The sequence below is a fragment of the Chinchilla lanigera genome, unplaced genomic scaffold, assembly GCF_000276665.1.
Source record: "Chinchilla lanigera isolate Chin_1 unplaced genomic scaffold, ChiLan1.0 scaffold00014, whole genome shotgun sequence".
Taxonomy (NCBI): Eukaryota; Metazoa; Chordata; class Mammalia; order Rodentia; family Chinchillidae; genus Chinchilla; species Chinchilla lanigera.
The window spans coordinates 23,464,848-23,480,365 of record NW_004955415.1 but is presented as its reverse complement, the minus strand read 5'-3'; the positions used below and the strand labels follow the sequence as shown (position 1 = coordinate 23,480,365).

Genomic DNA, 15,518 nt, shown 5'->3' with positions numbered 1-15,518 from the left:
TAAAAGTAGGGGCTGGGGATTTAGCTCAGTGGCAAAAGTGCCTGCCTGGCAAGCGCAAGGTCGTGAGTTCGGTTCCCGGTACCGGAGAAAACCCAAAAAAAAAAAAAGTATACTGTATTTCAAATAAAAGTGTACAAGGTATAACACAACCTTGGGTTTCATGAAATACCAGATAGCCTCACTAAAAAGCTCAGCTTTTATTTAGATATGACTGTAACTGTCTTCTGACAAGCTGTGCAATTATGAGAAGTAAACTATAGCACAGCGTATTTGTATTATTTTCTTATTTTGGGCACTAAAGCATGTCAGTAATAGAGAATAGTGAGGTTCATTTTGAAAAGGTGGTACCATGTATTTAGTAGATCTTCTTAATTTTCAAACACAATATTCCTTCTCCCTTTATACTCCTATCCCCTAATCCTTTATTCTCTTTCTCCCTTCTCCAAAAGTCTATCCTCTAGTTTCTTGATATCTCTCCTTTATTTAATTTATCTTATTATTATTTATTTAGGTTTCTTATATGAGAGAAACCATGTCATCTTCAACTTTCTCAGTCTGGCTTATTTTGCTTCACATGACAGTCTCCAGTTTCATACATTTTCCTGAAAATAACATGCTTTTATTCTGCTTTGTGATAAAAAAGTTCTATTGTGTACATGTATTATATTGTGTACGTATCCATTCTTCTTTTTATGCTCATCTAGGCATAGTTATTGTGAATCACACCACCATAAACAATGGTATGCATGTGTCTTTATAGTATACTGACTTTAATCCTTTCAGAAATAAACTCAGGATAGCCATATCTGGATCAAATGGTTTTTCTATCTTTAGTATTTTAAGGACTCTCCATAGTAATTTCCATAGTGGTTGTACTAGTTTTATATTCCCAGCAACAATGTAGGAGAGTTTTTTTCTTCCCCCACATCCACGTCAAATTCACCGGTTTTTGTGTTCTTGATAATAGACATTCCAACTGCAGTGGGATGGAATCTCAAAATAATTTTCATTTACGTTACCCTAATGGCTAAAGATACTTAAAGTGTTTTCATACACTTCTTGGCCACTGTACTTTCCTCTATAAAGTGTTCATTTGCCCAATTTATGATTGAGTTATTTGTTAGTGGGGTAATTTTTTGAGTTCTTCATACATTCTAGATATTAGTTCTTTATCAGAAGAGCAGCTAGCAAAGACTGTCTCTCATTCTATAGGTTGTTTCTTCACTCTTATTTCCTTTGCTATGATGAAACTTTTTCCATTTGATGTAGTTCCATTTATTGATACTTATTGCTATTTCCTTTGTGACTAGAATCCTATTCAGAAAGTCTCTGCCTATGTCTGTGGCTTCAAATGTTTCCCTTACATTATGTTCCAGCACTCTCAAAGTTTCTGGTTTTATATCTAAGTCTTTGACCCATTTTGATTTGATTTTTGTGTAGGGTGAAAAGTAGGGATATAGTTTCAATCTTCTGTATTTGGATGTCCAGTTCTCCCAGCACCATGTGTTCATTTGGTATAGTGTTTTATGAATGCTCTGGAAGTGAGCAGCAAGTAGAAAACTCAAGACTTTAACTAAACGGGATGATCCCAAGCTGCACTGCCTTCATCTCCTTTGTGTTATTTTTGTTTTATTTGATTTGGCTTTTAAGAGGCAGGTTCTTGCCAGATAGTTCAGTCTGATCTTGAACTCGTTATGTAGTCCAGGCTGCCTCAAGTCTGCCTCAAAATGTTATGGCTATCCTCCTGCCTCAACCTTCTGAGTGCTAAGATTAGAGGCATGTGCCACCATGCCTGGAAGCACCCTTTGTTAAAGAAGCTGTCTTTTCTCCAGGGTATGTTTTTGGGTATGACCCTCTGTAAAAATTGTAGCTGTTTTGGTTTATTTCTGTGTCCTCTGCTCTATTCTATTGCTTGCCTTTTTTGTTATTGTTTTGCTTTGTTTTGTTTCATTTTTTTTTTGGTTTGGTTTCAGTACCATGTGGTTTTTATTACTATACATTACTAGTATGACTTGAATCAGATATGATGCCTCCAGTACTGCTCCTTTTGGTCAGGACTGCACTGGATACTCTGAGTTTTCCTGATTCCATATAAATTTTAGGATTATTTTTTTTCTAGCTCTGTGAATAATGCTTTCAGTATTTCAATAGGAATTGCCCCTGTAGATCACTTTTGGCAATATGGCCATATTCATAATGTTAGTTCCTCTGCTCCACGAACAAGGGAGGTCTTTGAATTTTCTAATGTCTTTCTTCAGTGTTCTGTAATTTTCACTGTAGAAGGCTTTGACTCCCTGCTTAGGTTAATTCCCAGGTACTTAATTTTTTAAACTATTGTAAATGTAATAATTTTCCTTATTCATTTCAGTTGGTTAATTACTGATGTATAGAAACACTATTGATTTTAGTGTTGATTTTGTATCCTGTTACTTGGCTAAATTAGTTTATCAGATCTAAAAGTCATCTGGTGGTATATTTTAAATCATCTATATAAAGAACTATATCATATACAAATAGAAATAATTTCACTTCTTCCTTTCCCATTTCTATCCCTTTCAATTTTTTTCCCTCTTGTCCTATCATTTTAAGTTTCAAGTAGTATATTAATCAGAAGTGGTGAAAGTAGATAGTCTTGTTTTGCTCCTGATTTTAGAGGAAACACTTTAAACTTGTCCCTCAGTGGGTATGATGCTAGCTGTGAGTTTGTTACACACAGTTTTTATCTTTGACATAAGATCTTTCCATAACTATTTTCACTGGGGGTTTTATCATGAAGGAATGTTGAATTTGTTAAAGGTCATTTCTCCATTTGTTGAGATGATATGATTTTCATCCTTGATTCTATTTATGCGGTATATTACATTTATTCATTTATATTATGTTCAACTATCTTTGTATCCTTAGGATGAAACCAATTTAGTAATGATGTATGATGTTTTTAACATGCTGTTAAATCTGCTTGCAAGTATCTTATTGAGAATTTTTGCATCTCTGCTCAACAAAAATATTGGTCTGTAATTTATTATTTCTTTGGGGGGTTAGTCTTTGGTGTTGGTATCAGGGTAATACTGGCTATATAGAATGAATTTGGAAGCATTCTTCTTTATCTACAATATGTGAAAGTATGAGAAGCACTGACATTAGTTACTTAAAGTTATAAAATGTCACACTAAATCAACTGGGTTCTAGGTTTTTCTTAGTTGGTAGGCTTTATTACCGTATCAATTTCATTACTTGCTATTAGTCTGTTTAGGTTTTTTAAATCTTCTTGGTTCAATTTTGGTAGGTCATATGTACATAGCAGTTCATCCACTTTTGATTTTCCAATTTATAAGAATACAAATTTTCAAATAATTTCTAATAATTCTCTGGATTTCAGCGGTGTCTTACAATTTTGCTTTTTTCATTTATTTTTAATATAAAACACATCCTTCAATTTTTTTAATTTTAAAGTAAAATAAGATAAGCACAAAATTTACCAGTTTATAATTTAAAAGAAACAACTTGAGCACTTACTCTGTGTATAACATACAATCTAAGTGAAATAAAAGAGAAATAATAACCTTAGAAAAGAGATTTCACTTTCTGAAATTGCATTGTGTCCTATCTTGGAGAGTAAAAATAAAACTGTCATTACTTCCTACTTATCTGACCCAAATTCAGTTCTGCAAATAGAAGTAATTTCACTTCTTCCTTTCCTATTTGTATCCCTTTTAATTTTTGCCCTTTCTAATAGCACATTCAGCTATGAACTCATCATTAAGTTAACTGACCTTCCAAAAGCCCCACGTCTAAATTCAGGAACCTTTGGGAGACATGTTTAATCCAAATCATAACATGGTGAAAAATGAAACTAAAAACTATGGCCAAGGATAAATAATGGGGGACCTTGCACCATATGCTAGGAGTAGGCACTTCAAGGAACAGATCTTTAGAAAGTTTACATTACAGATGTTATATCACCAAATATTCATCTTAGAAAGATAAACCTGCAGAAATACAGAAGAAGTTGAAGTCTTAAACTTTGAGAGACATGAATCTCTCTGAAAATACAGGTTTTCCTTTCCAGTGATATGGCAGGCTAGCTGTCCAGAGAAAGATCTAATATATTAAATGCAAAAATTTCTTTAAATTTTTTATGGGCTGAGCTACTAAGAATTAAGCATATTTGTTATAAGCTAGAAATGGTAAGAATGAGTGACTCCATGGGGTCACTCCTTAAAGCAATAAATGTGGTATGTACTCTGTGAAGATCGGCTGAAGATTGGTAAAAGAAATGTCAAGAGAGGTAAGAACTGAGTCTGAAGATGCAATATACACAGAATCAGAAGACCAGAATGGGAATAGAAGGAAGAAAGCAGAAATCATTCAAGGAAATAATAGCCAAACATTTTACTGAATTATTGGATGATGCCACTCATCATATCCAGCAAACAAAAAAATAAATAAATAAATGACAAAACACACTCCTAGGCACATTATAATGAAACTGAAAGATGAATACAGATAGATAGATAAATAGACAGATAGATAGATAGATAGATAGATAGATAGATAATTGGAGGAGATAATAGAAATTGGAGTAAGCAAAATTTATATTATATGACTTTCTTCAAGGTTAGAAATAGAAAACTGAGGTAACATTAAAACTAAAGTGGTAGTTCTAAAGTAGTATTAAAACTAAAGTGGTAAAAAAAATTTTTTTAAATAAATAAATAAATAAAACTAAAGTGGTAGAAATAGAGACCTGAAGTAAGATATTAAAACTAAAGTGATAAATAGAAAGTAGAACTAAGAGAAAAACTCTGCAGGGAAAAAAAAACAGGCAGGAATTCCAGTCCACAAACTAGGACCAAAAAATAACTTTTTTCTTATAACACAACTAAATTTCCATGTTACCCTCTAGTTTCAGTCAATTTAAGGCATGGGGCGTAGGGCCAGTGATGCACATCTGGTCTTCCACTATTACTCCAAGCAGACCACCTCTAACAAGTCCCTTGTTTGCATCTGCCCGGGCCTGTTAAGTCTGGCTGCTCATTCTGTTACTTCCCTGTCATTTTGGAGTAAGTATGAATGATTCAGTCTTTTTATTAGATGTTGGAGCAGGAAAATCTCCTTAGAGCTCCATTTGCCTAGACAAACCATGCAGCTACTCTCCATGTCTGAAGTTTTACTATCTCTTCTAGACACTTTGTATGAAATGGGAATTTTACTTTCAGATTCCACAAACCTTTCTGAGGACTATAACTGCTTCCTGGAGCTGGACCCAGAAAGCAGGATGCAGGGATACTATTTATAGGATGAAACCTGATCTAACATGCTGAAGAATTCAAGCAGAAATTGTTAGGAAAAGAAATACTTCAGAAAAGTAATTGAGCACCTTGTGCAATGGCCAGAAAAGTAAGAGAGGCAGAGAACGAGGGAGACATACCACTATGTCCACTATTCAACTGTCACTCACTTCTCAAGTAATTATGTTCATGTCGTCATATCATATTTTAATACATGTTAGATATGATTTAGGGCAAACCTTAACAAATAATATTAAAACTTCACAAAGACTTTTAAATGGCCTTGAGACCCATTATAAAATGGAAAAAGAAAACCACAAATAGATATTTCACCAAAGAAAAAGTATATATGGCAAATAAATAGCATCATTAATTCTTAGGGAATATAAACTAAAATCGTGATGAGATGTCAATATGCATCTACCAGTGTGACAAAAAGAAAAAATAATTATAACACCAAATCCAGCAAAAATGTGGAAACACGGAATCTCTCATACATTGCAGGGGCAGAAATATAAAATAGTATGGCCACTATGGAAAATAGTTTAGCAGATTCATATAAAACTAAACATGCACTTACTATATGGTCTAGCAATCATATTTGTGGGTGTTTATCCCAGAAAAACAAAATGTTATGGTTATATAAATGTACATGAATGTTTATAGCAACTTTACTGTTAATTGCAAAATACTGAGCCCAAAACAAATGTCCTTCAGCAGGTGAACAATTGAGCAATCTCTGCAATTAAAAAAAGGAAATAGGATCAAACTGTTATTGATACATATGACATATAATGGTCCTCAAGGGTATTAAATTTAGTAAAAAAAAAAGTCAGTTTCAAGAGTGACCTGCTATATGATTCCATTTATGTAGCCTACTTTTTATTTAAAATATTTATAACTGATCAATTATAATCATGTATATTTATGTGGAACAATGTGATATATAATATATATGATATATAATATATAATTGTATATATATAAATATATATACACACAATGTAGATTAATTAAATTAAGCAAATTAACATATCTATTACTTTACTTATTATTTTTATGGTGAGTCATTACATTCAAAATTTACTCTTCTAGTGCTGGTGATATACAGCTCAGTGGCACAGTGCCTGCCTGGCAAGCATGAGGTCCTTAGTTCACTTCTTAGTACTAAAAAAAAAAAATTTAGTCTTCTACACTGTTCAGAAGGAAAGAGAAACTGGGATGGGGGACAGGAGAAAAGAAGGAAGGGAAAAGGAAAAGTAAATCTATATATATAGATAATTAAGATAGCTATACTATTAATTTCTATTCGTTCATTGAAAAGAAAGGTTTGTGCTTACATCGTTTGATCAATGTTTCATGCCTAGATCTTGTAATCTGAGCAACTGCTAAAATTAAAGACAACAATAAGCGATATATTAACCATTGTTACTCTCCTATTATCTTGCTTTGAAATTTTGTATCATCATTTTGTTTTTATTTTTTTCTCTTTAAAATAAAAAAACACAAAATTTATTCTTCTATTCTAAAGTATATATTACTACTGATTCTAGTCAACCTGCTGTGTATTCGATCTCAAAATCTATTACCTTTTCTACCTGAAACTTTGTACTTTTGATGATCAGCTCCCAATTCCTTTCCTCCTCAATGCCTCTGGTAACCATAACTCTACTCTAATTCTATGATTTAAACTTTTTGTTCAACAAAAGCAAAGGAAACAGTTAACAAAGTGAAAAAGCAACCTAGAGAATAGAAGAAAATAATTGAAAGGGTTAATATCCAAAATAAATAAGGAAGAAATTAAGAGTAAGATAAAAAAAACATTTTAGAATGGGCAGAGGGTTTGAATAAAAATTTCTCAAAAGCAGGCATACATATAGCCAATATGTACATTAAAATTTCCAGGATCAATAATCATTAGTGAAATACAAATTAGAACCCCAATAAGATGTCACTTTATATCTGTATAAAATGGTAATTGTTTAAAAAAAAAGGGTATGGACTGGCAAGGATGTAGAGAAAAGGGAACACTTGTACGATGTTAGTAAGGATGTGAATTAGTAGAGCCATTACAGAAAATTATATGGAAATTCCTCAAAAAATAAAAGCTAAAAATAGAACTGTCATATGATCTAGTAATCTCACTTATGGGTTATAGATCCAAAGGAATTTAAATCAATATATCAAAGGCTTATCTGCACTCCCATGCTCATTACAGCATTATATTACATTCATAAAATGACAAAAACTATGGAGATGGAAAACATGCAAGCAGATAGGTGGATCTGAATACAAACAGGCTAGCATGAGGGAGTTCTTTCATACTAATGGAACAATTCTGTATCAGGATTGTCATGTGATTACATGAATCTATACATGGGCTAAAACTGAACAGAACTACACACATACACATACATATACACTCACAAACTCAGGTTAAAATGGTGACATTTCACATAACCACATGAGTAAAGACTATTTTCTAGACAATAGTAATATATGCATATTAATTTCCTTTGTTTTATACTATACTATAGCTTATATGTTGCCACCACTGTAGGAAGCTTCCACAGGTGAAGGTGAAGGATATATAGGAGAGTCTGATTTATTTTTGCAATTTCCTATAATTATTTCAAAATTAAAATTTTAACAAAAAATCCCTGGGTATAAGAACCTTAGGAGGTTTATCCGGTGTAGTATTTAAAGAAATTTGAGAAAATGCAGCAAAAAATTAGGAAGAAATTTAAAATATCAAGTAATCCCCTACATAGCTACTAAGATCTGGTATTTAAATACCCTAATGGAGAAAGAACTTCAAAGTCTAGAGAGAGAGCAGAGGGTGATGCTTTGGCATCTTGACTGGAGCATTCCCTCTCCCCCTTCTCACTAGAGACAACTCTAGACTTTCCTGCCATGTTGTCTTGTTCACCTGAAAAGTTAAAGGCTGTCCCTGTCCTCCTACATAAAGCCAACAAACTGCACAGTAGAAAGCTGTAAACAGAGCCATTATGCTGTACATTTGGCATTTCTTTGTTATCTGCCCAGGAACTTTCTTTTGAGGCTGTTCTCAGACTTGTTAAACATGTCCAAATATAGTCATTATAACCAGAGAGATGAGATAAGATGACAACTGATTTGAAAAAGTTACTATCTTCAGATTAACTCATCTTACCCTTGTACACTACATGGCTTCTATGAAAAGTATTATACATGAGACCAAAATAAAATCTGAAAAAAATCTGAAGTACAGATGGAATAGCTAATAATGCTTTTGTGTGGCATTTTATTTTATTTCAATAAAAACTACTCCAAAATATTTCATTTATTGATCAAATATAAATTTTAAATCCAGAGCCATATTTTTTCACCGTGTGAAGTCCCAATGCTAAATGTGTTATTGGTCATAGGCACTACAAATTCAATTGCATGTAGTTCAATTTTAAAAATATATGACATCAAACATATTTTTAAAACATAAGGTCAAGACATTGCTTTGGGAAACTGCACATAAAATGGAAAAGGTATCATTCTATGCTTCAAGGTACACAGCTGACAAATTCAAGAAAGATCGTTATTCCTGCAATTTAGTGTACTGATAGAGACCACTACAAAGTGGCTCTGAGCAGGATTTATTTTCTTTTTCTTTTAAAAATAAAAGGAGGAAAACATTAACAGACAGACAGACAACCTTTTACAAAATAGAGTTTAATATTAACCAATTGGCTTTCCATGTTGACTTGTACGTTGCCCAAAGCTCAGGCACCTTGTCTGGAGATGGACACTGGACTCATGGTAAGTGAACCTCTATGAGTCACTGGTCACCACTGAGGTCTGTATTGGCCTATGAAGCTGTGATGCCTCAAAGAACAAGATAAGGCCACAACTGAGACATTTGGCTCAAACCCCAATTAACTAAAGAGACTGCAGCTGCAGGCTCCACATCTCTACAATAAATACGAACCTAAAGATAAGGTAGTTCTCCTGATTGACATAATTTACTACTTTGGAAAATATTTCCCAACGTCCTGCTAGATTCCCATGTTTTCTTGAGTATCCTCCTCCTTTGTTTGAAAACCTAATAAATACAGGCTGCCCAGAGAAGTCTTTGTCTTAACCCAGAGAATCTCAAAGCCTGTAAGACAAATAGACCCTCCTGGAGCCCTACAATCATTTTAATTGTCTCATTTATTTAAGTCTTCACTGTCTGCTCATTTGGGAGATTGTGGGCCTTAGTTATCAGGCCGCAATAACTAAGGGTATTAACCCAACAGTGTACTAACATGACCAGTTCCACGTTATGTTAACAAGAAAAAAAAAAAAAGAAAACTCATGAGAATGGCCTTAAGTATTTCAAAAAAAACGAGATGATATTAATTATACTCCTTAGGACAAAACTAGGATTAATGACTAGAAATTAGAAAAACACTGTTATGGTTGATACACTGTGTCAACTTGGAGAGTCTAGAGGTTTGGCTAAATGACTCAGCATCCTGGGGTGCAAAGGACATGCCCTTCCTGCTCTAGGATGTTGTTCATTGTGTCAATGTGAGAAATTTAGAAGGCTAATTATGTGTGTGCCACCCCCTGGGTGGGGGTAGCCTGTTTACAATGTAAGGGAGGGAAAGAGGCTGCTTGCTGCCATTCCTCCCTTTTGCTCTTGTTTCTGCTGTGTTCTGCCACCATGAACGTTTGCCCTCTGCCATGTGCCACTCTGCCTCGGAGCCAGCCAAGTATGGACTGAAACCTCCACGAACTGTAAGCTAAATAAACCTTTCCTTCCTTCATTTCGGGCATTGGGTATTTTGTCTCAGCAATGAGAGAAAAGTAACAAAGACAAACACAGAAGAGAGGAAGGGTATGTTTAGTTAGTCTTTCAAATATTTTCAAATTAAAGCTCAGATACTTACAGAAATCTAGGCATAATAAATCACTGACAACTTTTTAACCTCAGGAATATCTGCTTAAAACTGTACTGGAGAGGTGTTCATTAGACCCTTTTCAAGGGTATGTCTTCCTCAGAGCCCCCACAGGTCAGAAGAAAGAATCTTGATACTCAGAGCACAAAAGAACAGCCCACAGGCACTAGATATAAGGGAGACCTATAGCACCTATAAGTTGACCTAAGCATCAAATTCTATCCACAAGGTATGAACTATATTAGGTGGAGATTAAATGACTCAGGCTCCACTCTCAAAAAGAATTTTACCTTTTAGGGAAGCAAAAGAGAGAAGTATAAAAGCATCAGAAGAAAAAGATAAAGAGAAAAACTGAACCCTGATTATGGCAAAGCAGCTACATACAAAGTAACTGACAGGCAATTCTGAGGGAAGAACAAGCTGACTTGGTTTTCAGCCTTCCTCTCTAGGTCCCTAGAACTGTGTTATACGTTGAACAATGTTCCAGATTTCATTATACCTTTTTGTTCACCCACGGAACCAAGGTATTTTGTACTAGAACATATAAATTTACTCATCACAAGAGGAAAACTTCAGACAGTATTGTGCTTCATCTGAACTCTGCACTCCTAGAAAATAATGACAGCAAATTTCACTTGTCCTGTGGCTTACTGCAAAGAACTACTCTTCTTTATAACTTAGATAAAACTCACAGATGGATGGCAATCTTGTAACCTTTCACAAAACCAGATACAGACCCTCCAAATTTTTGGTCTCATACATGATTGGCTGAATTATGTGTTCCCCTTTACCATTCTGGTTGACTAATGCTTAAAAGCTGGACTGGACCAAACCTTAATGACACTTCTCTCCTTCCAAATACCAAATTTACCAATGGAAGGTAAACAACCTGTCTTTAATGGTTCCTCCAACTAATGAATTGACCTCAGGGAAAAATATTCCCTGCTCAAATGTCTAAATGAGCCAGCCCCTCATCCCATTCCTCCACACCCTCTTCTTTTCTAGCCTCATGTATCCTCCCTACAAAAGAAAAAGCTCTTTTCTGTTTAACCCTTGAGATAGTTACAGATCTCATGGTAAAACAGTTCTCACTATTGCAATATTCTTCTGCTCTCTATGCCCTCTCGCTTTTAAATCTTTGTGAGTCCTTTCCAGATTTAACTTTACACTTTCATCCTGAAAGAGGCCAACTTTACAAAACACAAATTAAACCATTAATATCTTCATACTGACTTTTTAAAATAGAATCACAACTTATATCTTTCTTGATATACAGCCACATAATATATAGGAAGTATAAACCAACATAAATAGTATTATCATATTTTCCCAATTTTCAAATAGGAAACTAGATTTTTAAAACAATAAAACATTTTTAAATGGCTGCTGTAATGAAAATGAAAACCTAAAAATCAAACAACTGAGGATTTAAAACCAAAGAAATAATGTTTGTATTTTACTTATATCTGATTCCATTCAATCATCTCTTTACAACCTATTTGATACACAAAGTACTTTTACAAACTTATATTTATTTTGGCTAATTATAAACTTAAAAATTAAACTAACAACCACATAGGTGCTAAAGTTCTTTCTGAAGAAGTTTCTGCAACAACTTATCACTTTGCCAGTGGTCTAGTAACCTAGTCTCAACTTAGCATCTTTCACTCTAGGTAGCATATTATCTATAGCAATACGTAAAATAAATCCTCAATGTTTTTATTCAAGAAGTAAAATATATAAAATATTTCTATACCAATACTGGTATTGTTTTCTAAATTATATTTCTGCTTATGAAAAATATTTTGAAGCATATTCATAATAAAATATGTCACAGAAAAATGAACTACTCACCCGCATTGACTATAGCATCCACTTCTAGCAATGTGATGTCACCTCTATAGAGAGAAACCTTTTCGCTCAAACTTTTCTTTACTTGTGATGTTTCCTGAGTATTTTCTTCTGTAATGAAAAGGGATAAATATTAACATTACTAATCTAATTGACTGTTTAATCAAACCAGCTATAACAGCCAGTATGGTTCACACTATGTTACAAAAAAAGACAAGCAGAAATAAGTGTATAAGTACCTTGTACAAGTTACTCCACATTTATTATTAATATTATGAAAGTATCCATTTTAAAATAAAATTATTATAAGGAAATAAGAAATAAGAAAAAGGAAATAAGAAAAAGTGCAACTGCAAAACAAATTAAATCTTCCCCATAAAGGGCCTTTTATTCTGGGTTTTTTTCCAGTTACTTAAAAGCCTTCTGTGAGAAAAATAATTACATGAGCACAAAAACATTTAAGCTCTGCTCTTCGATACTTCTCAGTAACAAACTGCCCCTTAGGATGAGACATTTCAAGAATATTTGAATATTTGAAACTTTCTTATCAAGTTATACTTAATCTTTTACTATAGAGGGCAGTGCTAGAATTAAAAAAAGAAATAACCCTATCCATCATACAGCCAAATGAGCCAAAATATTACATTCCATAAACCTGATACATCTTTAAATATTTTAGAGTAATACTATAAATCTGAATTGCCATTTATTTTTAACAAATAGTAATGTTAAGACAAACTATCAAACAAATGTATGAAATCAGTTTTAAAATACATTAAATTGCTCTGCATAAAATACTTTTTAATATACTTCTAAGAAAGCAGATTTATAAACTTCAAGTTTTAAAAGTATTTATGATTGGTATGAGTCTTTCATGGGAGAAGATAATGCTATTTATTCAGTAAGACACTCTTAGATGAGCATGCAATGCTAGGTATCTGGGAGAAGTAATAGGTCATAAGACAATTTAATCTCTGAGTCCTAATAGCCAAATAAAATACTGTCAAGGAGTAAGGAAATAACCTATGGCCACTAAACTCATATCTACCTACAAAGAATTCCTTTCTTAGCAACTACCTCTCTCCAAAGGATTCTTATAAAAATATTCACTGGTGGTAGTAATAACAAGGAAAAATGGAATACTTTGTAGAAACTGTAAGTTAAAAGAATAGAGAAAGACTTTAGAATACTTCAACAAATAATACACCTAACATTGAGTTGACCACCTCAGGAAATCATAGAGTACTATTTTCCTCTGTTAGGTAAAGAGCAGACCACTTCCACACTAACTTTCCAAATCTTAGTTCTGCCAATTAACAAATTATACAGCAGAGTTTAGATCAGTAATATATTCTCTCCATACTTCAGTGTGTAAAATACTGGCTCCTTCACACCTGACATGAGCTCATTACATTTAGTATCTTACATTTAGTATAGTATTTGCCTGTCTCAAACACTGTTTTTCACAAAGGTGACAAATATTATTTTGGCATCTATATTCAGCATATATGGACCACAATAGGTAAGATATTTTTTGGAATAAGTTATTTGGAATAAAATATGTTATATGGAATAAAAGGTCAATATACTTATTATTTCCTATTATCTATATAGATCATACTTTATTCTATTACCAAACTGTCAATATCTGGCCCCAAAACAGACTCAAGCACAGCAAGGTTTTCCACACTCAACGGGTTCCTATTTTTACCATCTTAAAGAAATTGGAACGTCTTAATTCCAAGTTAATTATTGTTTAATGGCAATAAATATTTGGTGATGTTCCAAGCAATTCTGAATATTTGGGTCATTGTAAATCTAGAAATTACTGAAGACTCCTCACTGTGTATGAGTTTCAGAATGCTATCATGCATTAAACTGGCAGGTATTTCACAAATAAAAACAAAAGGTTTGACTTTACACTTGGAAGACACAGTAAATAGGTTTCTTGACCATCCTTTAACTGCTTTTAGTACTAAAAACTATTTCATCTTTTTTCATGAAGTATTATATATGCAATGATACATGAGTAGTACTATGATTCTTAAACATATATGACAATAAATCATGTGTTTCTCCAAAAGTAAAGAAATTAGAAAATGTAATGGAAAGCATCAAAGTTTAAACTATTATACTACAGTTCAGTTCTTTAAAAGGAAATCCTAATCTTTCATCTGTAACTTTCTTAAATGAGTATTTTGAGCCCAAAGTGAAAGATCAAGCAATTCAATATACTGAATATACTGTTGTCACATATAATTCAAGTAAGCTAATTAAAAAGATCTTTATGAGTATTACTATCATGATAAAATATTTTCATCTATATTAAAAATCTACATGAATATTTTTGCCTCACTAGCCAGACATACTATAGCTCAATTTCTCAAATAGCATGCCAAAAGAGCATATAATAATTAAGGTTGCATTTGATAATATTAATAATTTAATAATTTATTCAGAATATTAGTAATTATTTAATTCAGAATTTTTTTCAGTGATAAATCAAAACCAAAAGGCATACAGTATTTTTAACCACCAACTGTTCTCTGACTATAAATTACTACTTAGAAATTACCTCATTTGCATATCAATGTGCAGTGCCTTCTTTTTTACACAACTATATTCTATTAGCACTGACCTCAATAAATGTTTTCCCATATCCTGGCTTTCAGGACAAAATGTTCTCAGGTATTTACCCCTCAGGGACATTCTATACGCACATGAAGCACTGATTCAAATTTTGCATCATTGGTTTATTTAAATGCAATTTAAATGTCTGTCGGTGTACACACGACAGTAATTTCTTTTCCACACTGTATACTATTTTCAAAGACAACCAGAACTAGATGATAGCTGAGGCAATAAAATAGATTTTATTCAGAACTGTTATCATATAGAAAAAGAGATTTCAGTATATAACTGATCTCAATTCACAATACAAGAACAAGTGGGGATTACTGACAAGGACCAGAATGGGGATCAGTGGATGAAAAATTGCTAAAAGGAAACATCAAGGATAAGGGGGATTCTGGTTAAACAGCCTTAAGATTCTTGCTGAAGGAAGGCCAGGTGGTCACATATTGCTTGGATGAAGGTAGGGGATGAGGAGTTTCATCAGACATAGAAGGGCAACAGATATTAAAGGTGAAGGACTCTCTCTAAACTGACTTAGCTACATTCTTGCTAAAATTGGCCAATGAGGGTCTGACAAGACTGGGAACTACAGGAGAAAGAGGCTTAGGGAACCTTACTAAAATTAACTTAAGGATGGGGCTGGGGATTTAGCTCAGCGGCAAAAGCGCCTGCCTGGCAAGCACAAGGTCGTGAGTTTGGTTCCCGGTACCGGAGAAAAACCAAAAAAAAGAATATTATACATCATGACCAAGTGAGATTCATCCCAGGAATGCATGGATGGTTCAATATACACAAATCAATAAATGTAGTTCACCATATCAACAGA

The 15,518-nt window shown here is 33.3% G+C and overlaps 1 protein-coding gene across 3 annotated transcripts in view; it reads right to left on the bottom strand.

The window, feature by feature from the left end:
- The window catches only part of Macrod2 (MACRO domain containing 2), a 1,840,776-nt gene that overhangs the window by 1,758,819 nt on the left and 66,439 nt on the right, over window positions 1-15,518 (bottom strand). For all 3 annotated transcript variants that reach the window (XM_005380889.2, XM_013512283.1, XM_005380890.2), the window contains exon 3: window positions 12,062-12,169. In XM_005380889.2, coding sequence (XP_005380946.1) covers window positions 12,062-12,169 — 108 coding nt within the window. The remainder of the gene's footprint in view (window positions 1-12,061; window positions 12,170-15,518) is intronic.